At 52.5% G+C, this 22,041-nt stretch overlaps 2 protein-coding genes across 2 annotated transcripts in view; one reads left to right on the top strand and one right to left on the bottom strand.

Moving 5' to 3' along the window:
• The window catches only part of LOC144246356 (uncharacterized), a 387,512-nt gene that overhangs the window by 222,874 nt on the left and 142,597 nt on the right, over positions 1–22,041 (bottom strand). The gene's annotated exons all lie outside the window — the stretch shown is intronic.
• On the top strand, positions 6,842–7,774 carry LOC144246367 (olfactory receptor 14J1-like). Its single transcript, XM_077783752.1, has one exon. The coding sequence runs from the start codon at positions 6,842–6,844 to the stop codon at positions 7,772–7,774; it is 933 nt and encodes a 310-aa protein (XP_077639878.1).

The following is a 22,041-nucleotide window of genomic DNA, read 5'->3' as shown; positions in this document are numbered from 1 at the left end:
AGGATCACTTCAACAGAACCACACTCCTGGAGGACTGCAGCCACAATTCCAATTGGACTGCGGCCAACACCCTGTCCAACAGAGTGTCAGGTTGTATTCTGGCTGTCTCAGTGTTGTTTTGGCTCACCGCATTATCCATATTTTCATTTTTTTCCCTAATAAAAAACTTTTATTCCTGCTTCCATATTTTTACCTGAGAGCCCCTATTAATTTCAAATTTACACCAATTCAGAAAGAAAGAGTGTCTTGGTTTGACAAGACAGGAGTCTGTGAAGGAGGGCAAAAGCCTCCTGTGCAATGGAGAAGGTAATCCCCCTCCCTCCGAATTACAAGGATTTTTAAATTAAAAGGCTCTCAGGCAAAGATATGGGAATGGGAGTAACAATTCTTTACTAGGAGAAAACTATACAACAATTTAAAAAAGCAAATGCAATCAGTACAAACAAAACTAGTGATAAAGTCCACAACCTGAGGAGTCGGGGTGTTGGTAGCAGTTCGGTTGAAATGATAGCTGCTCCTCTTGCAGTGGCTAATGAATTGCAGCTGCAGTGGTGATCTTTAGAAGGGTATAGTTTTCTCTGAAGATCTGGTGGCAGTGGGGCCGGTCTTCCTCTGTGACAGGGCCGCCTCCGAGCTCCGCCGCTGCCGCCTCACCGCGCTCTGGCCGCTTCTCTCGGGAGTCCTGCCGAAGGAGCTGCTTCTCTGGGAAATCCCGCAAAGAGAGAGCTGCTCTGTCCCCCAAAAGGTACCACTTAATACAATAAAAAGAGTGCTTGGCTTCCCCCTCTGGGTGGAGCATCTCGCAATGGGATGGTGTTACGTTACCAGCCCTGCAGTGAGTCAGTCAATGGCCCATTAACAAACGATTACCTCTTCGGGGCAAACCATTGTTCTTGGAAGAGATAACAAACCTGCCCAACCTCCAACAAATGGCAAATAGAATACAAGCTTATCTTACAACCCAGGACAAGAGTCTACATTTTTCCATTTCAGGGGAGGCTCCTGCCTTCCTTAGAAGACACCTGTCATTCCAAACCAAAACACTTCCTTTCTCTCCTGCCTTCCTTTGCCTGCTCTCTTTCTCTCTCTGTGTCTCCCTTGACCCAGGACAGCTCCCACCAAAGACCCTGCCCTGATTTCATTCCCAGTCAATGAGATGCAACAACCATGAGTGAAGCTATGAATGCTGGCAGTGAAATGCCACTGTAGGATCTTGCTGCACTTGGCTTTTGACTCTTCCATAAGAGCTTTTCCTTCAAGGTCAGGAACATTTTTCCTGGTTGGGAACTGGAATTCCAGCCCCTGGGAGTGTGTGCCATGGATCCCAGAGGTGCATTCCTGAGGCTCCCAGGGTGCTGCTCCTGCCATGCCTGCCAAGGAGCTGTGCAGGGCAGGGGACAAGGTGCAGCAGCTGTGTTGGTGCTGCAGTGCCACAAGGGCCCCTGGTTCCATGAGTTTCAGCACTGTCAACAGCGGTTCCTGGGTTCCCATGATGTCCTGCTGTGTTACCATGGATATTTGGTGTCATGAAGTTCTTCAGTGTCACAATGGCCACCTCACTCCATGAGCTTCTGCAGTGTCCAAATGGCCTCCTTGGATGGGCAGTGTCACCATGGACCATTGGCTCCATGCAGCCCCGCTGGGTCACCATGGACTCCTTGGTTCCATGAGGTTCTGGAGGTGTCTCCATGGTCTCCTTGGATCCACTGTGTCACAAAGGACCACTGGATCCACGTGGCCCTGCTGTGTCACCATGGCCCCTTGGTTCCATGGGACCCCAGGGTCACAATTGACTCCTTGCTTCCTCATCCTATGGGAGAGAGCTGTCCTTCTCCTCCAAAACTGGGATTCGTTCCCCAAATTTCCTTATATGCAAAGATTGTTCCCTGATGAAATCTGCCAATAGAAACAGCTCTGGCTGTCTTGGCCATCCAGGGGCCACCTCATCTGCTTTTCAGACACTGCATCCATGTGCTTTTCTTGCTTATGGGCAAAAAGCATCCATCTCAGCCAGGCACCCATGGCCAAAATTTGGCATCTGCCTCCAGTATTCCCTATATACAAGGATAGCTTCCAGAAAAATGATGCCAGGAATCACAAGTCTGGCTGGCCTTGGCTTCCTGAGTTCTGGCACTCATCTGCCTCTGAAACACTGGGGCTCTGTGTTTTCCTTCCTAATGTAAAGAACTCTTCTTCCTGTCCAGGCACCCATGGCTAAAACTGGGATTCCACCTCCAAAACTCTGAACATCCAAGGATTGCACCCAAGTGCCAGCTGCCAGAATGGACAGGTCTGGCTGCCTTTGGCCTCTTGGGGGCCTCTTTCATCTGCTTTTGAAACACTGGAGCTCAGTGCTTTCCTTCTAATGGAAAAGAACCTTCTTTCTTCTCAAGGTGTCCATGGTCAAAACTGAGATTCTTCATCCCAAATTCCATATATCAAAGGGTTACTCCATGACAAGAGCTGCCAGGGGAAACAGGTCTGGCTGGCTTAGCCTCAGAGGAGCCACTCTCCCCTCCCCTCCCCTCCCCTCCCCTCCCCTCCCCTCCCCTCCCCTCCCCTCCCCTCCCCTCCCCTCCCCTCCCCTCCCCTCCCCTCCCCTCCCCTCCCCTCCCCTCCCCTCCTTCCTCCTCTATTCCTTACTTCCTATGCTATACAACCGGCCTTCATGTCTAGGGACCATGGCCCAAATTAGAATTTGACCTCCCAAATTCCGTATATCCAAGGATTTCTCCCAGACAAAAGCAGCCAGGACAGACAGGTCAGGCTGGCCCTATGCCCTGGTAATTTTCTTAGAGCATGAGCTGAATGTTTTCATTTGAAAACACCTTGGAGAGGGCCCAGAGATCTCCCACGGAGGGGTTCTGAGGCCTCGGGCACATAGCCACTGCATATGGACAAAGGAGCTCTGTGCTCTGTGCTGCTGTGGTGGTTTTGCATCACAGAACTGATGTCCTGAGAGAAGCTGCTAGCAGTTTCCTCCGTGTCTGACAAAAACCAATCAGTAATTAGCTCTGAGAGCTGACAGTCTGTTAAAGCACTAAGGAAGCTGCAGACGCCTCTGTGCAGACACAAGTTACAGATGAGAAAGCCTGGCTGGGTCTCTCTCCCTTCTGGCCCCACAGAGGTGCCGAGGCCGGCCCAGCCCCGTCTCGGCCGTGGGGCCGGGCGGCTCCTGCCGTGGGGCCGGGCCCCTTCCCAGGGAGCCGCCAGGCGCCATCGGCTGCCGGGCAGGGCAGGGGAGGCCGCGGGGCCGAGGCCGGGCCGTGGCTGCGGGTGCTGACATCTGGCCCTACCGAGCCCTGCCCCGCCGCCAGCCCGGGCCCGGCCAGGATCCGCCGGGCCCCAGGAGCAGCCCCGGGCCGGGCCGGCTCGGCCAAGGCTCTGCCGCCCTTGGGCTTCGCCCGCGGCCGGCGGGCAGGGCAGGAGAAGCCATCGGCCCCGGCCGTGCTGCTGCTGGGCTCTGGCCTGGCTGCTGAGATCCTGGCCCTGCCCCAGCGCGGCCCAGCCTGACACAGCCCCAGCGCAGCCGCTGCAGAAACCTCCATGGCAAAACAGCTCCGGCCGCAAGCACCGAGCCCGGCCGGGCTCACGGAACCATCTGCAGCCCCGGGAGATATTGACTCTGCCAGTGCTGCCATCCTCCCTCCCGTGAGAGAAAAGGACACAGGGCAGGCACACAGAGGAGCAGCATGAACACACCGAGGGCAGAGAAGGGGAAGTTGAGTCCCAGATGGGAGGGATGAGGAGATGCCTTGATCTTGAGGCTGGAATCCTCTGGAAAAGCTGTGGAGAAGGATGTCATTGATACATCAGACTCTCTTTTTCCCTATAATGCACTGAAAAGTATGGGGAGATGACTTGTTTCAGCAAAGGCCTCCATGCTAAAGTAAGGAAATGTTGAAGTAGCTGTGATCCCATGAGAAGTTTGAACAGAGAAAGGGAGAACAGTGATGAGAACCTGTGCCCTCAGGGAGAGAAGAAGACCTCTGTTTCCAGAGATTAAGATGATTTCAGAAATAGATGAAGAGAACCTTTGCTCTTAAACAGCTCATCTCGAAACTAATACCCCATAATTTTGCATGGCCCATAAGCACAGCGGTGGAAAAAGGTGGAAAAGATGGGAGGGAGTTCACAATTGCAGATTTCTCCTGGCAGCTGCTATTTGTGGAAATGAAAATCCATGAGATAATAGTTTTCTTGTGGAGAAGTCTCCATAACATTAACAAGAGGAACTTCCCTCCCTAAGTGAAGTGAAGAAAGACTGTTCTAGAGCTGGTAAACTGACTGAAAATTTTAGGTATTTTCTGTTTATATTGTCAGATTGTATAGACAGAGGAAGTGTTCTGAAAATTTTGTTCTGATTCTTATTACTCTTTCTTTAGTTATTGTTAATACAATTTTATTTATACCCTTTTAAAAATTCTGTGACTACTTTGCCTTTCTCCTAATCCTATCTCACAGCAGGAAATGAGTAAGTATATTCTAGTGAGTGCACTGGTAATTAGCCAGCAATGAGCCCACCACACTAATTGAAGCATTCGCCGAGAAATCTCAAAATGGTGAACCAAAACCACTACAGAAACTTCCTGACAAACTGCAAGAGAGCAGAGAGAAATTGAGGCAAACCCATGGTTTGTCAGGACATACTTGATCCTAATGAGCCCCATGGTGCATTTGGAGCTGAGACCTGGAACCTCAGAGCCTGAGAGGAGATTGCACAAACCTTTCCCGGAGTCAAAGTCAGAGGAAAACCCCAAAGTGGTTGGAGTCTAAAGAATTATTGGGAACCACAAAGGTCCATCTATACCACAGGCTCTTCATGGAGTCCTTGGAGGAGAGAATTGCAGGCCAGGATGGCACAAAAACCTCTCAGAGACTCAAAATGGCACAAAAACCTCTCAGTGTGGAAAGGAAAATCCAAAGTACCTTACAAAAGCTAAGAATCTCAAAGTATTAATGAGCCCCACTGTGTGTCAGTACAAAGTTCTCAAGGGACTCATTAAAGCAGATGATTATGGCCATGATTGCACAAACCTCTCACAGAGTCTGTAACAAAAGGGAAACACCAAGTACCTTAAAATATCTGAAGTACCTTGAAGCATTAATGAGCCCACTGAGTGTTGTTACTGACAAAGACTCTCCAGGGACTAATTAAAGCAGATAATTGGAGGCCATGATTGCAAAAACCTCTCAAAGACTCCAAGGTAAAGCAAAACCCAAAGTCCTTTGAAAAACCTGCAGTCCCTGGAATCATGAAGGATCCCCCAGGGCCATTCCTGACCAAGGCTCCCCAGGGAATCCTTCCAGCAGATCCTTGAGGCCACTGGGATGTGGGCATGGGGGGGATGCTGAGGGCAGGGCCAGGGGCTGACAGTGCCCAGCCTGGCTGGGGCTGTGCCAGGAGGCCCCAGGGCCTCAGGACAAGGTGTCTCCTCACAGCCCTTGGTGGCACAGACCCTGCTGTGCCCCAGGGCACCAAGACTTGGCTTCTCTTTGTCCCCACCTGGCATCAGTGCCTCCAGTTCTCTGCTCTGCCTGGGGCCTGGGGACACTTTCTCAGTCGTGTCCCTCAGTGGGACACATTAAAAGTCCAAGAAACTTTGGAGCTGGATTCTGACTTGGAGCTCTGGAGAGGTTTCTGCAGCTCCCTCTCAGGGCCTGATGTTCAGGGCCTGAGCACAAAGCCCCAGAGGGTCATTAAAGTCCTTGTGCTGTGTCTGTGCTGCTGAGCTGGGCTCCTGGCACAGAGGGAGATCCTGGTAACCAAGCAGAGCTTCAAAAGCACATTTCTCTTGCTGAGCAGCTCTTCTGCCAGCCCAGCAGGGCTGGGGCACTGCCTGCAGCCAGCCCAGGCACAGCACAGAGGCACAGAGAGCTTCAATCAGTCAGGGCTGGGAAGGGGCTGAGAAGTGCCTGGGGCAGAATCACTGCCAGCCCTTGGCACAGGAACCTCTGGCTGCAGGACAATGCAGCTGCAGCTCCTGCAGTGATCTCCTAAAGCTGGAACATGCCAATGCCCACAGACCCTGTGAGTGCATTCTCTGCTCATCTCCTGTGCAGAGCAGCCAGGGGTGCCCAGGGCTGTCCTGCAGAGCAGGGTCCTGCAGCCCAGGGCGCTGTGCTGGGCCAGGGACTCTGCTGCCTGCCAGGGACAGCTCTCAGCTGGCTGAGGAAGCTGCTCCCAGTGCTGAGGGAAAAGATCTGGGGGGAAGGAGACAGCTCATAATGATTGGAAGTGTTCTCCTTGTGTGGTGAAGATGCTGCATTGTTCAGGACTGCTCCCAGCACAACAATTAACTGCAGAATATTTCCCAGCAGATTATACAGGGAGCACAGCAAGGCATGGGCTGCATAAAAGGGAAAATCCTGTTTTTTTAATGTACTGCTCTGTGTTGCCTGGAATGGAAATTTCCCATACATATTATTCTCTCACTTCAGGTTAAGAAAAATAAACAAGCTTTTCCTGAGATCTGAATAAACCAGGTAGTGACAGAAATCAGCACAGGGTCCCTTAGAGGCAGCATCAGTGCCACTTTTCCAGCCTCCTCAGGATTGCTCTGATGTTGTCATCAGAGACTGGAGAGAAAGAGCTGGCCCTGGGCAGTGCCAGGTCTGGGAGGTGTTTGCAGGGCAGAGCTGAGCCCCCAGGGCTGGGCTGGGCTCTGGCAGCTCTGGCCAGGCCCAGCCCTGGGCACAGGGACAGCTCCAGGACACAGAGCCCTGGGCAGGCAGTGGGGAAAAAATGCCCCCAGGCTGTGCTGGGATATTTAAAGACCTTTCCACACCTAACTACTCCATGATTACTTTTCTTACAGGTCCTCATGCCAAGACACCACAAATGTCCAACAGCAGCTCCATCAGCCACTTCCTCCTGCTGGCACTGGCAGACACGCGGCAGCTGCAGCTCCTGCACTTCTGCCTCTTCCTGGGCATCTCCCTGGCTGCCCTCCTGGGCAACGGCCTCATCATCAGCGCCGTAGCCTGCGGCCACCACCTGCACACGCCCATGTTCTTCTTCCTGCTCAACCTGGCCCTCAGCGACCTGGGCTCCATCTACACCACTGTCCCCAAAGCCATGCACAATTCCCTCTGGAACACCAGCACCATCTCCTACACAGGATGTGCTGCACAGCTTTCTCTGCTTATCTTCTTCCTTGGATCAGAGTATTCCCTCCTGACCATTATGTGCTATGACCGCTACATGTCCATCTGCAAACCCCTGCACTACGGGACCCTCCTGGGCAGCAGAGCTTGTGCCCACATGGCAGCAGCTGCCTGGGCCAGTGCCTTTCTCAGTGCTGTGCTACACGCAGCCAATACATTTTCCCTACCCCTGTGCCATGGCAATGTCCTGGGCCAGTTCTTCTGTGAAATCCCACAGATCCTCAAGCTCTCCTGCTCCAAGTTTTATCTCAGGGAACTTGGGCTTCTTGTGGTTACTGGTACTTTATCATTGTGTTGTTCTGTGTTCATTATTTTCTCCTATGTGCAGATCTTCAGGGCTGTGCTGAGGATCCCCTCTGAGCAGGGACGGCACAAAGCCTTTTCTACCTGCCTCCCTCACCTGGCCGTGGTCTCTCTGTTTGTCAGCACTGGTGTATTTGCCTACCTGAAGCCTCCCTCAAAGTCCTCCCCATCCCTGGATCTGTCCCTGTCAGTTCTGTACTCAGTGGTGCCTCCAGCCCTGAACCCCCTCATCTACAGCCTGAGGAACCAGGAGCTCAAGGCTGCAGTGAGGAGACTGATGACTGGATGGTTTCAGAAACATTAAATAGCTGGCCAATTTCTGCAAATCACTTGTAATAAAAGTAATCTTTGATACAAATTGTTGGTTTCATTATAGAGGTGCTTTTTTACTTTGTTTTAGGTTTTTCAGATTGCCCACAAAAAAGTATCATTGTTTGTGCCATTTCTCATTTTGTTTACTTCCACCTTCCCTGTGCCCACAAACTCTGTCAATGAGGGGTTGAACTCTTGGTGGATTTAAGGAACTAAATTATCTCCCAGCACAGTTTTCTGCAGAGATGCCCTTTTGCTGCATTCTCTGGAGCTGCAGCAGCAATGTCTGTGTGCAGAGCTGGGGCAGATCAGTGCTGGCACAGCAGCTCTGCTCCTGCTGGCCACACCATTCCTGATCCAGGCCAGGAGCCATTGGCCTTCTTGGCCCCTGGGCACACTGCTGGTTCATGTCCAGCCTGCTGTCCATCAGTCCCTGCAGGTCCCTTTCTGCCTGGCTGCTCTCCAGCCACTCTGTCCCCAGCCTGTACCACTGCAGGGGTTGTTGTGGCCAAAGTGCAGGACCCGGCACTTGGACTTGTTAAACCTCACCTTGCTGGATTTGGGCTCTGGATCCAGCCTGTGCAGGGCCCTGTGCAGAACCCTCCTACGCTCCAGCAGATCAACACTCACATCCAGCTTGGTATCATCTGCAAAGATGTCCTTGGTTCCAAGGGGCCCCTCAGTGTCACAATGTCCCTTTGGTTACACCAGGCCCTGCACTGTCACACTGATCTCCTTGGTTCCATGGGCCCCAAAATGTGACAATGGACTCCTCAGTTCCATGGGACTTCAGAGTGTCACAATGTTCTCGTTGGTGCCGCAGTTTCACAGTGGCCCCTTGGTTCCATGGGGCCCCAGGGTGTCACAAAGGCCCCATGGTCACACGAGGTCCCACACTGTCACAATGCTCTCTGTGGTTCCACAAGTCCCCTCAGTGTCACAATGGACTCCTTGTTTCCACGAGGCCAAACAGTGTCACAACGGCCTTCCAGATTCCTGGAGGCCCCAGAGTGTCACAGTGGCCCCTTGGTTACACAAGGTCCTGCAGTGTCACAATGTCCCCTTGGTTCCACTGGGCCCTGGACTCTCCCAATGCTCTCCTTGGTTTGGCAGTGTCACAGCAGTGAAACCCCTCGGTCACACGAGGCCCCACAGTGTCACCATGGCCTCTGTGGTTCCACCAGGACCCAGTGTCACAGGGACTCCCTGGTTCCATTGGGCCCCAGAGCACCACAATGGAGCCCTGGTTCTATGGGGCTGCACAGTGTCACCATGGCCCTCTTAGTTCCACGAGGCCCTGCAGGGTCACAATGGCCCCAGAGTGTCCCAATTATCATAGAATGACAGAATCAAGCAGGCTGGAAAAACCTTTGGGATCATCAAGTCCAGGCAATGTCCTAATACCACCTTGTCACCCAGACCATGCCACTGAGTGCCACTGGAGAGGGACAGCGACTCTGCCACCTCCCCCCTGGCCTGCCCATTCCAATGCCCACTCACCCTTTCTGTGAAGAACTTCTTCCTCTTGTCCAGCCTAAACCTCCCCTGGTGCAGCTGGAGGCTGTGTCTTCTTGTCCTGGCCTCAGGCAGATCCACACTCACACCCAGCTTGGTGTCACCCAGATCATCAGTGAAGAATGTTAAACAGGACTGGGCCCAACACAGATCCTTGGGGACAGCACCAGGGACTGGACACCAGCTGGGTGCAGCACCATCCCCACCCCTCTCTGGGCCCAGCCTCCAGCCAGCTCTTCCATCTCCCAGCCAGGAGGAAAACTGCCCAAGCCGTGGGCTGCAGCTTTTCCAGGGAATGCTGTCAGGGACAGTGTCCAAGGCTTTGCTGAAGTCCAGATGGACACATCCACAGCCTTTCCCACATCCTCAGGTGGGTCACCTGGTCATAAAAGGAGATCAGGTTGCTCAGGCAGGACCTGCCCCTCTTAAATCCACGCTGGCTGGCTCTGACCCCTCGGCCATCCTGTGGGTGCCCTGTGGTGGCTCTCAAGGTGATCTGTTCCAAAACCTTGCCAGGCACCAAGGTCAGGCTGACAGGCCTGGAGCTCCCCAGATCCTCCTTCCAGCCCTTCCTGGGGATGGGCTCACAGTGGCACCTCCAGTGCTCTGGGACCTCCCTGGTGAGCCAGGACTGATAGTAAATGATGGGGAACAGCTTGGGGAGCTCATCCCCCAGCTCCCTCATCCTCCTAGCATGGATCCCATCCCATCCCATACACCTGTGAGCATCTGAGTGGTTCAGCAGGTCACCAGCAGCTTCCTCCTGGATTACAGGGGGCTGTCCTGCTCCCTGTGCCCATCTACCAGCTCAGGAGAACTCTTGTCCTGAGGAGAACCTCTCCATATATTGAAAACTGAGACAAACAATGAGTTAAATATCTTGGTCTTTCCTTATCTTTAGTTACTATATTTTCCACTGAATCCAATAAAGAGTAGAGGTTCTCCTTATACCACATTTTACTATGAATTTATTCATAGAGACATTTTTTATTATTTTTCACAGTAGTGGCCAGGTTAAGCTCTAATTGAGATTTCACCTCTTTCCTTGTTTTTTCTCCATGACCTAACAACGTCCCTAAAAACTTGCTAAGTTGCCTGACTTTCTGTCCAAAGTTGATGTGCCCTCTTCTTTCCCCTGAGTTCCCACAAAAGCTCCATGGGCAGCCAGGACAGTCATTTTCCACACCAGCTCATCTTTTGCCACACTGGGACAGGCTGCTCCTTCCCCTTTAAGATTACTTTCCTGAAATGTGTCCATCCTTCCTGGACCCCTTTGTTTTTAAGGGCTGTTTCCCTTAAAAAATCAGTACCTGGTTCTGTACTCCCCAAATCAGCATCCTAAATAGGCCAAAGTCTGCCCTTCCTAATTCCAGTGTGCAAGTTCTGCTGCTGCCCCTCCTTCTTTCACAGATCATTGAAAACTTTATTATTTCATGGTCCCAGTGCCCCAGGCAGCCTCCAAACCCCACATCTGCAGCCAGCCCTTCTCTGTTTGTGAGCAGCAGGAGACAGAGCTTTCCTTGGGAGTGGAGTGTTACCAAAAATTCGGTAAAAGAGAAAACTCCTTAACACCAGTGAAGCATTAAGAATCAGCATTCTTTATTCAGGGGGATGCACGGGGGATAGCTCCTCCCAAAGCCGAGCATACTGAGTACAGGAAAGTTTCTGTTCATATTCTGTATTTTGCACTCATATTCATTGATTGTCCTGGACTAAACACACATCTGATAATAATTTCCCGAAAATCATTAACATATTTCCCCTCCCCTTTACCCATGTGTTCTTCTGTCCTGGGGGTCTCTCTGGTGGTTTCTGGTGGTCGTGGACCCCAATGTTCCTGTGGGCCTGGCTGAGCTGGCAAGACACTGAGGCTGGTGAAATTCCAGTTCCCCTTGTCCCACAATGGGCATTGTGTGGTTTTCATAGGCCTGTTGGTTTTGGAGAACAAGCTCCAGTTGTCAGCTCACCTGGTGGAGACAATTTATCATCTGGTTACATGAGGTCAAAGAGTGGGCTATGACATCACATGAGTGATCTATGACAGAATGGTCCATGACATCACAGAGTGGTTAATGTGATGTCATCAAGAAGTTATGACATCATAGGCCATCTCTGTGACATCACAGAGCAGGCTTTGACATCACAGGAGAGAGCTCTGAAATTGCAGAGCAGACTGTGACATCACAGAGTTGTCTGTGACATCAGAGACCATCTGTGTGACATTACAGAATGGGCTGTGATATCTCAGAGAGGCTGTGTGACATCTCAGAGAGGCTGTGTGACATCCCAGGCGGGGTCTGTGAGGTCACTGGGTTGGTCACTCCGTCCCAGCTCCCCCTCACAGTTTCTCCCAACAAGTCCAATGCTGTTCATGCCCAGCAGGGTCCCTGTCCCCTGGTATCCCCCCAGTCCCCCTGGAGCCACAGCCTCCACCAAACGATGTTCCACAGGATCCACCCCAGAGCCTGACATGGGGAAAAGGGGCCAGGGCTGTGTGACCAGGACATCAAGGACGTGGATTATCCAGGTCATGTGGCCTGGGTTGGGTTCCCCAGGGCAGGAAAGATGTCTGGCAGCTGGAGCAGGGTTAGGGAAGGGCCTCCAAAGTGGGGCTGAAGCCCTTGGGCTGTGAGCAGAGGCTGAGGGAGCTGGGCTTGTCCAGCCTGAGCAGGAAAGGCTGAGGGGCTCCTTATCCCAGCCTGGCAGTGCCAGCAAGGAGGGGATGGAGAACACAGAGCCAGGCTCTTCACCGGGGGCCTGGTGGGAGACAGAAGCCAATGGGTGTAAGGGGAAAGAGGGGAGATCAGCCAGGCCAGGAGGAGATGAAATGAGTCAGGCTGATTTCAGCATTTCCTCAGCACCAAAAGCAGCCTGACCTCCCTTCTCCATCCACCACTGACAGCTTTGCACATCAGGAATTGTTTGAGCTGTTTTTCCCCCACTTCAGGATGAGCATCCTGATACAAGAACCTAACTGTGTTTATATCTATCACAGAACCACATTTGTCAGAAATTCATTCTAGCATGAAAATCACTTGTGGATGGTGGACTCATCAGACACTGCTGGGATCCTGCACATAGTTCAACCATGGTCTGTCGGCCATGAAGAGAAACTTTCTGTGCCTCTGAGTCTCACCAGTTCCTGACCCCCAAAGGACACAAACCTGATGAGTTGTGGTTCCCACTCCAGTGGTGGCACTGGGCCCTCCCTCCATCCCCAGAGCAGAGCTCCCTTGTCCCAGAAAGTCCCTGGCAATGCAGGGATGAAGGAAACAGGACAGGCTGTGGGGATCAGGGGCAGGGCACGGCCAGGCATTTGGGGTGGTTGTGAGCCCAGGGCAGGACCTGGCCCTTGGCCTTGTTGAACCTCATCCCATTGTCCTGGGCCCATGGCTCCAGCCTGTCCAGATCCCTCTGCAGAGCTTCCTGCCCTCCAGCACAGCCACACTCCCACCCAGCCTGGGCTCATATGGAACTGCCTGAGGGTGCCCTCGATGGCCTCGTCCAGATCATCAATAAAGAGACTTCACTGACCTGGCCCCAGTCCTGAGCCCTGGGGACACCCCTGGATGTGACTCCATTCCTCAGCTGCTCTGAGTGCCAGGGGTTGGATGAGGGAAATGGTGGGGAGGGGTAGGGACAAAGTGTTATTGATTGTCAGCCATGAAGGGTCTTGAGTTTCATATATGTTCAGACAGCGTTAAAAGGTGCTGGGTCTAAATATAAATTGGACATTGCTGATATCAGTCTATTAACAGGAAAATAACAATTCTCTCTGCCCTGTTTTCAATATAGTATATTCCCTTTGTATAAATTTCTGAAATCTGTCTAATTAACCACAGAAGAATTGAGGACTTGAATTATTCCCATGGGTTTTTCCTTGTTATGGCACTTTGAACAAATGTTTAGAAGTCTTTTGTCACTGAATTCCTGAACTGAAGAGCTCAAGAAAGAAGAGCCCTCTGGAGCAGTAAAATTCATCATCAACCCCCAAGTGGCTGAGGATGCATCTCCATCAGAGCAGCAATGAGCAGAAATGGGCACAGCTCTGTGGCTGCCCCAGCTCTGGGATGGGCCCTGGGCCTGGAGCAGGAGCAGCTCTGGAGGGCCCCAGGGCCGGGGCTCTTGTGCTGGCCTGGGCAGATGGGATGGCAGGAGGGGCTGCAGAGCTCTCAGCACCTCAGGCAGAGGGGAGCAGGGCAGCCAGGGAGCTCCTTTGGCCTTGGCCAAGCCCCTTCCCCCATGGTGGGGCTGAGTCCTGGCTGAGCTGCAGCTGCTGCTGTGCCCTTGGCAGGGGCTGAGGCCGTGGGGCAGTGCCCAGAGCAGCCTGGGCTGAGCAGAGCTGTGGGGCCAGAGCTGGCTGTGCTGTGCTGGGGAGAGGCCCTTTGTGCTGCCCAGAGCTCAGGGCAGCTGGCAGAGCTGGCAGGGAGCTGGGCTGGGCTGGGAGAGCCTGGCACAGAAACCATCAGTGTCCATGGCTGTGCTGGAGACCAAGGCTGGAGCAGGGAAATGCAGAGCTGCTGCGCCATGGGGAGGGAATGGAATTCCAGCACACACCTCAGCTCTCTGATGATCCCGGCACCGTGCTGGGCCCTGTTCCAGACTGGAGCAGAGCAGATGTTGATGGCACAGGAGCCCTGCGGGGCTGGCAGGAACCTGCAGCTTGCAAGGTGCTCTGCTCTCCCTCAGCTCCTCTCTGAGAGATCCAATCCCAGCTCTGCACCTCAGGGCACAAGTGGCACTGTCTGTTCATGGGCACACAGCTGATGTCTGCCTGGAAAAGGGCCACAGATGTTAGTACTTGTACATTTCATATTACAAATGGTTATTTTTTTTTTCTGGGTCACTTGAGAATGGTTAAGAAATGGCAAAGTTTTCCCACCAGGATCAGGAATTTCCTGGAAGTGTACTGATGGCATGAGGAGAAATACTGATCTTGCCTTCTATTTGCATCACCAATATTCAATTTATTATATCACCTCCCTCTTCCTTCAGGATTTTCCAAGTCTTCTGTTGAAATGGGTATGTCTAAGGACATCTCTTCACTAGACCAACTGGATCTATGTCCTTCCTGGTGCTCCCAGATTTCCTCATCTAGGTGCTCTCGGGTCATTCAAGTGCCTCTCCACTGACTGGTTTCATGCTTTGAGCTTCAGGGAGTTGTCCTCTCTTTCAGAAGTTCAAATAAATATCACATTAGTCAACATTTTAATTGTGTTTTTGTCCGTCACAGAATTGCCCTTTCTTACGTCTTTGTCTAAAACTGTCCCTGTATAGAAATCCCTTGGGGACGGGGAACATGTCAGATGCTGCTGGGACATCCCAGAGAGCTGAGGGAAGAGCTGTGATGATTATTAAATTGTTCAAATGTTCAACTTGTGTTAGCTGACAAGAAACCTTTCTGTGCCTCTGAATGTCACCAGTCCCTGAGCCCAAAGGACACAAACCTGATGAGTTGTGGTTCCCACTGCAGGGGCACTTGGACCTTGGCTCTGCACAGGAGAGCTCTTCATCCACTTTCCCTCTTTTCCTCCCTCTGGGCATGGAGGGAGCTCCTGACTTCAGCCTGTGACTCGTGTGTGCAAAGAGCAAATCTGGGCAGAATTGGGGCAGGGAGGGTTTAGGGGGATTTTGGGATTTGTGCTGGGCACAGAAGGAGTTTTCCATTGCTCTGAGACTGTCTGCTGTGCACAATGGATTTAATAGCCAGCAGAGGAATGACTTTTGCATTGGATGGAGCTGTGCCTTCCCTTGGCTTTTTTGGCTGGTAATAAATATGAATATCCCTCTGTGTCTGGGGCAGCTCCTTCTCCAAGGAAAGCAGGTGGGAGTTGGAGCCCAGGAGCTGAAACCTGCAGGTGCAGCCTGGGCTGGAGGGAGCTCAGATTTGCACAAGGCTGCTCTGAGTGCCAGGGCTTGGATGGGGGAAATGGTGGGGTGGGGGTAGGGACAGAATCTGATGGATTGTCAGCCACAAAGGGTCTTGATTTTCATATCTATTCAAACTGCAGGAGGAGGTACTTGGATTCAGTGTCAATTGGAGATTGCACATATCAATGTATTAACTAAAAAATCAAAACGGGACCTAAAAAATGGTTTCTCTCTCCCTGTGTAAATAAAATTCATTCATTTCAACTAAACTAATGGAATCCGCCTAACCAACCACAAAGGATTTGAAAGCTTAAATCAAATTATTTCCAGAGGCTTGGCTTGTTAAGGTGTTCTGAATGTTAATGAGCCCTGGGGCACTGAATTCCTGCACTGAAGAGCTGAAGGCTGAAGAAGCCTCTGGAGCAGTAAAATTCAGCAGCAGCCTCCAAGTTGCTGAGGATGTCAGCAGCCCCCACTGAGGCCATCCCTGCCCAGAGACCCTGGGGGAATGGGCAGACAAGGAGAGCATCCCTGGGGCTGGGGCAGCAGAACTCAGAGGCACCAGCGGCTCCAGCTGGGAAATGGAGTGTGGGATGGGGCTGTGAAAGCCCTGCCTGGGCTGTGCCAAGCAGGACACACAAGCCCTGACCCCCATCCACTAAAAAACTCTCAAGGAGACATTTAAAAGGAATGACAATTGTTTGTGTGCTCTGAGTTGGATGTACTGCAGAAATACCAACAAGAGATTCTCAGGAGCTCAAAACAACAAAATAGCCTTTACTTGCAACTTTTAGAAAATCAGAGAAACTTTGGAAAAAGGTATTATATGACATTTCATAAACACAAAACACTTCTCAAATCATTACCTTGGCCCATTCACTTCAAAAAATCTAAGCCTGTACAGTTTTAAGTTAATAAAAATATGCAAGAGGACAGAATTAGAAAAAGAAGACAGAAAGAGAGAAAGACAAAATAGATACAGAGAAGCACACACAGGTACCAACTCCTGGATTCCAGTGAGATTCAGGTAGAAATTCCAAGAGGAGGTAGGGCTCCCCTTGTGATCAGCCTTAAATACCCCTTGGTGTTCCTGGGCCCTTCCCCCTGGTGGGACTTGGGGTCATTTGGTCACTCAGGAGCTGGGCTGGGGCTCCAGAGGTGGCTGTGGAGCATTGCCTGTGCTGTGCCAGGGACTGGCAGACACTGCTGGGCTGGGATAGAGGATCTGGGGGGATTGGGGTTCCAGGGCAGGGCAGGGCTGGGGTTCCAGGACAGGGCAAGGCTGGACCTGCCCCTTCCTCCCCCTCACATAAAATGTTTCCAGCCAACAATCTCCTCCAGTCTGTCACAACAGTCAACATTGGAGGTGAAATCCCAATATGGCCATTGGGACCTGCAGGAGAAGGACAGTTCTTTTCCATAGGAAGGAAAGCACAGAGCCCCACTGTTTGGAAGGCAGGTGAAAGCCTCATTAGGCCAAGGCCAGCCAGATTTTTCAGGAATGGCAGATTTTGTCCGGGGGCAGTCTTTGGATATAGGGAATTTTGGAGACAATCTCAATTTTGGCCATGGCACCTGGAGAAGCAGGACAGTTCTTTCCCAAAGGAAAGAAAAGCATGGAGCCTTCCCCCATGATTTGGAGGCAGATAAGCAGTGACCCTTACCAAACGACTGCCTGCCAGATTTGTCCTGGCAATATGCCCATGGGAACAATCCCTGGATATAAGGAAATGGAGGTGAAATCCCAATTCTGGCCATGTGTGCCTAGAGGAGAAGGAGAGTTCTTTTCCATAGGAAGGAAAGCCCCGAGCCCCAGTGCTTCAATAGCAGATGAGAAGAGACCCTGCAGGTGCCAAGATGTCAGGCAGCCCCTGGAGGCCAAACCAGCCAGACCTGCTCCGTGTTCCCTTGGATCCTTGGGGCCCCACAGTGTCCCAGTGATCTCCGTGGTTCCCCAGGCCCCACAATGACACGGGACTCCTCTGTTTCATGAGGCCGCAATGTCACAATGGACCTGTGGACCCTGGGGGTTTGCAGTGTCACAATGGTCTCCTTTGGCTCCACAGGGTCACAATGGAACACTGATGACACGAGGCCCTGCAGTGTCACAATGGACCTTTGGTTCCCTGCAGCCCTGCAGTGCCACAAAGGCCTCTTGGTTTCACGAGGCCCCACAGGGTCACAATGCTTTGCTTATTCCATGGGGCCTCATAGTGTCCCAATGTATTCCATGATCCCATGAGTCCCCCCAGTGTCACAGTGGTCTCCTTGGTTCTATGGTGCCCCAAAGAGTCACAATGGCCCCTTGGTTCCATGAGGCTGTGAAGTCTCTAAATGGTGTCTCCATGATTCCATGAGGCCTTGTAATGTCACAATGGACCTTTGGCCCCCTGGGGTCTCACAGTGTCACAATGGCCTCTTGGTCCCATGACATCCCAAAGAGTCATTATGGTCTCCACGGTTCCCTGAGGCCCTGTGGTATCACAATGGACCCTTGGTTTGATGGGGCCTCTCAGTGTCACAATGATCCCGACATTCCCGAGAGTGTCACAATGGTCCCTTGGTCTCACAGGCCCCACAGTGTCACAATGGTCCCTTGGTTCCATGGTGCCCCACAGTGTCACAATGGTCCCTTGGTTCCATGGTTCCTGTGCTGGTGCATTCCCCCCTCCCCTTCTCAGGCCACCCTGCCAGCTGAGAAATGCTTGCTGGCCTCGGCCTTGGCCAGCAGCCCCTGGGCTCAGCTCCTCTGGAGCTCAGCACAAACACGCTCTGCTCCAGGCACTGCTGCTGCCCAGCCAGCTCCTGGCTGCTTTAGGAGCAGCCCTGGGAACTGTTTGTGTTCCCTCGGTGGCACAACATCCCTGTTCTCACCCTGCCAAAGAAAGCTGCTGATGCCAAGTGCAGCCAGGATGAAACATGGCTGGGACTGCAGCCCCTCTCTTGGGCCCTACAAACAGCGCTCCAAAAGGAGCCCTTGGAGCTCTCCTGGGCCAGCGACTCCCTCTGAGTGGGGCCTCTCCGAGCCAGGAACTCTCCCGTTTGCTGCACTCGGGGATCCCCAACAACGAGGGAGCCTGGGCCGATCCCCCCACTCCTCCAGTCTCAACCCTTCCCCGCTGGGGAGATGCCAAAGCATCCCCAGGGAGCATTTCCCTTTGCTCAGGGGAATTTCTCACAGGTGCCTTGCACTGACTCTCTGTGTCTGTGTGCACACAGGAGTGCCCATGTGCTGGGCAAATGTGGCAGAAATGCTCTGAGTGCCTTGGATAGCTGAGCCAGTCAGGCCTGTAGGTGAGGTTAAATCACAAGGTCTAAGTGAAATGCTTCTAAGAGTTGTCCTTTTGCTAAGTTGTTATGTTTTATATAAGTTATAAGCTGAGTTAAATATTTTTAAATGTTATTCCTCTGTTAAATTGCTACGTTGTAGGTTATAAGTTAGGTTAAATATTGTTAAGCTCTTTTCTTTTGCTAAATTGTGACTGTGAAGCTATCATTTAAGGTTAAGGTGTAAGTCCTGTTAAGTTTGAACTCTGTTAAGCTTTTAGGCCATATTCCTTTTATCCTTGCCCTCACTGCCCTTTTGTCACACACACACACACACACACACACACAGTGACAGTTCTCGATTCATTTCTGGTTTGATTGCCTGGATTTTGTTTGGTTTTGTTGTTGCTTTGTTTCCTTGCTGTGCCTGAAGTGTCCAGTCAGGAGCAGAGTGACTCTTGCCAAGGAACTTTGTGCTGCTGTCACTTTAATATTAAATCTGGTTTTTGCTGGGGATTTTTCCAGCACTCTCAAGCCCTCGTTGGTCACAGGGTGAAGGAGCCCTGGCCCAGGCTCTGGCCCTGGGGGACACGGGGACGCTGCCGGGGGGTCCCTGTCCCCCTGTCCCACCCCCACAGCCTTGGCCCCCGTCCCCGTGTCAGGCTCTGGGGTCGATCTCGTGGATCATCCTCTGGGGGAGGCTGCGGCACCGGGGGCAGGGGGACCCGGGGGGACAGGGGACCCCGCTGTGCACAAGCAGCGTTGGACTTCTCTGGGGGAACTGGGAGGGGGAATGGGGCAGAGTGACCTCCCCAGTGACCTCACACAGCCCCTGTGATGTCACACATCTCCCTGTGATGTCACAGAGCCAACTCTATGATGTCACCCTGTGATGCCATACAGCAGTGCTCTGATATCACAGAAGACTGTGATGTCACAAAGTCACTATGTGAAATCACAGTCCATTCTGTGATGTCACAGCCTGCTCTATGATGTTACAACACTTTCTGATGCCACAGAGCCACCCTCGATGATGGCAGAGTCTGCTCGATGGCCTCACACCCTACTCTGGGACATCACAGCCAGCTCTGTGATGTCACATCGCCCTCAGAGATGTCACAAACCTCTCAGGATCTCAGTTACATTGAAACATTGAAGTTTCTTGTACTTTGAAGAGATCACTGTTAGGGACACTGAGAAAGTGTCCCAAGGTTCCAGTCAGAGCAGAACACTGGAGGCACTGATGAGAGCTGGGGACAAGCAAGGGAAAGGTGTCTCTGGTGCTGAGCAAACCTGGATGTGTTTCAGGAATGCAAAGGGCACAGGCCTGAGCCCCAGCCCCTGGCAAGGCAGATCCTGTCCCTCCCTCATTGCTCAGGGCTCTTCCCGGGATGGGCACTGTCATGTGGGGATGTGCAGTGCCAAGGGCAGGACCATGGGGCGGCCCCTGCCAGGCTGCTGAGCAGGGACAAGGAGGCACTGAGGCCCCAGGGCTGCAAGGGTCACTTGTCCCCTCGTGGCCTCAGGCCCAGGGCCAGCAGCCATGGCCAAAGGTCTGCACAGGTTGGCTCTGTCAGGGCCTTGCAGCTGCTGCACATCCCTGAGCCCTCTGCAGCCCAGGCTGTCCCACGGTGTCCCTGCCCTGCGCCTCTGTCCCTGCAGGCTGTCGTCACCCCCAGCTGCCCCACCTCGCTGGCCCTTCCTTTGCTGGCAGCTCTGCCTCCTGCTGCCCCTGCCTGGCCACACAAAGCCTTGGGCTGCTCCAGGCTCCTGCTGGGCATGTGTAGCACCACAGCCCTGCCCTGGGAGGGAAATTCCTTTCTCCTGGTGTTCAGTCTGGGCCTCCCCAGCTGTCCTTGGTGCCATTATTTCTTTCTCTCACTTTTTTATACCAGGAAAAAAATCTCCATCCTCTCTGAAACCACCCTTCAATCCCTCCCAGGCTACTCCTGTTCTGTCCTCAATCACCATATCACTGACCCCAGAGTCTGCAGCCTCTACCTGCTGGTTATGTGATGAGGCCTCCAAACCCCATCTTGGGAGATTTTTGGGCCCTCTACCAGGTCTGTGAAAATTGAAAAGCAGTCAAAGTTATTTTCTTCAAAATCTTGCAGTGACAGAACAAGGATCAATATATTTAAACTGAATGAGGGTGGATTTACATTTGTTAGAAGGACGAAATATTTTATAATTATGAGAGTGACACAAAATGGATACTGTTTTTCCACAAAGATGTATTCCCCATCCCAGGAATGCTCCAAAATCAGGGAATGTGTGCAACCTGACCCTGTGAAATCCCCTCCCCTCCCCAAGGATGGAATTCCTGTTGTGTGGGTTCTCTGATGTGCTGGGTGCCCTCACAACACTTCTGGCCAAAATGTCTGCTGAGGGCAGCCAGGCTGCTGCAGGGCAGTGACCTCACAGCCATCACCATGGCAGCCCTGTCCCCTGGGCCTGGCTCTCCCCTTTCCTCTGCCCCTGCCTTGTCTCTGCTGGCATGAAGAGTTTTGTTGATAATATCTTGTCCCCAAGGTGCTGGGCCAATGGCTTCCCAGACAGGCTCCTGGAGCAGAAGTGTCTTTTCAGAGCCCATCCAGAAATGAGCCCTGAGGCAGCAGCTCTGCAGCGCTGGCCACCAGGCCGGGTTGCAAGGGAGGCTTCTGGCCATGCCCTGCAAGCAGCTGCTGCTGCCAAGGTGCCTTTGGTGCCTCAGCTGTCCCTGGCACAGCTCCCAGCACGGCACTCTGCCCTTGTGCCCGAGGCCTTCCCTGTGCTGGGGCTGGCCTGGGGCTGTTCCTGCAGCGGGACCTGCCCTGCTCCTGGCACAGGAAAGGCAGTTCCTGCTGGAGCAGGAGGCTCTGCCTGCAATGGGCTCAAACCACTCCAGCAAGGCCCTGCTGACTTCAAAATTGCTTCCTAGAGCAGAATATCCTATGGGTGTTGTAGCTTCTGGACTGTGGAGTAAATAACTCTGGTTTAGAGCTTACTGTCTAGTCATGATCTGATTGTATTTATATAAATATGTCTGGTATTCCATCATTAATCCTGTAGGAAAAATTGCATTGACAAATTGTTCAATTCTACCTGTCCAATCGTTTATACATAAACCTTTGAGAAATTCTGGGGCCGGGATTGGATCCAGTCACTCCCAGACTCCTCTCTTAAAAGGAATTTTAGAAGTCTGGGGGCTCTGCAGGGCTTTTAGAACTCATGGTGGCTGCTGGGTGTCTCCATCTCATGACTCAGCAGGAGTTTCTCCAATAATGAAATAAAGCTTTTGCCTGAAGCTCCCTCTCTGCCCATGACAGGAACCCCTGTGAGTACCTGTGACATCCCAGCTCTTTGGCAGCCTGGGGACCCCTGGGATGTCACTGTGGAGCCCCCATGAGTGCCTGTGACAGATCGGTGCCTTTGCAGCCCAAGGTGCCCTGGGAAGTCACCATGGAATGGCTGTGAATGCCTCTGACCACACGGCTCTTGCCATCCCCAGAAACCCTTGGGAGGGCTCCATGGAGCCCCTGTCTCTGTGTGTGACATTCCAGCTCTTGAACAGCCTGGAAACTCTTGGAAAGTCCCCATGGAACCCCTCTGAGATCCTGTGACAAA

The sequence above is a fragment of the Lonchura striata genome, chromosome 6 (genome assembly GCF_046129695.1).
Source record: "Lonchura striata isolate bLonStr1 chromosome 6, bLonStr1.mat, whole genome shotgun sequence".
Taxonomy (NCBI): domain Eukaryota; kingdom Metazoa; phylum Chordata; class Aves; order Passeriformes; family Estrildidae; genus Lonchura; species Lonchura striata.
Note: the sequence above shows the minus strand (reverse complement) of the source record. Positions and strands in the feature narration are given on the sequence as shown.

Coding starts and splice junctions, on each gene's coding strand:
- LOC144246367 (XM_077783752.1), top strand. CDS start 6,842: ATGTCCAACAGCAGCTCCATCAGCCACTTCCTCCTGCTGGCACTGGCA.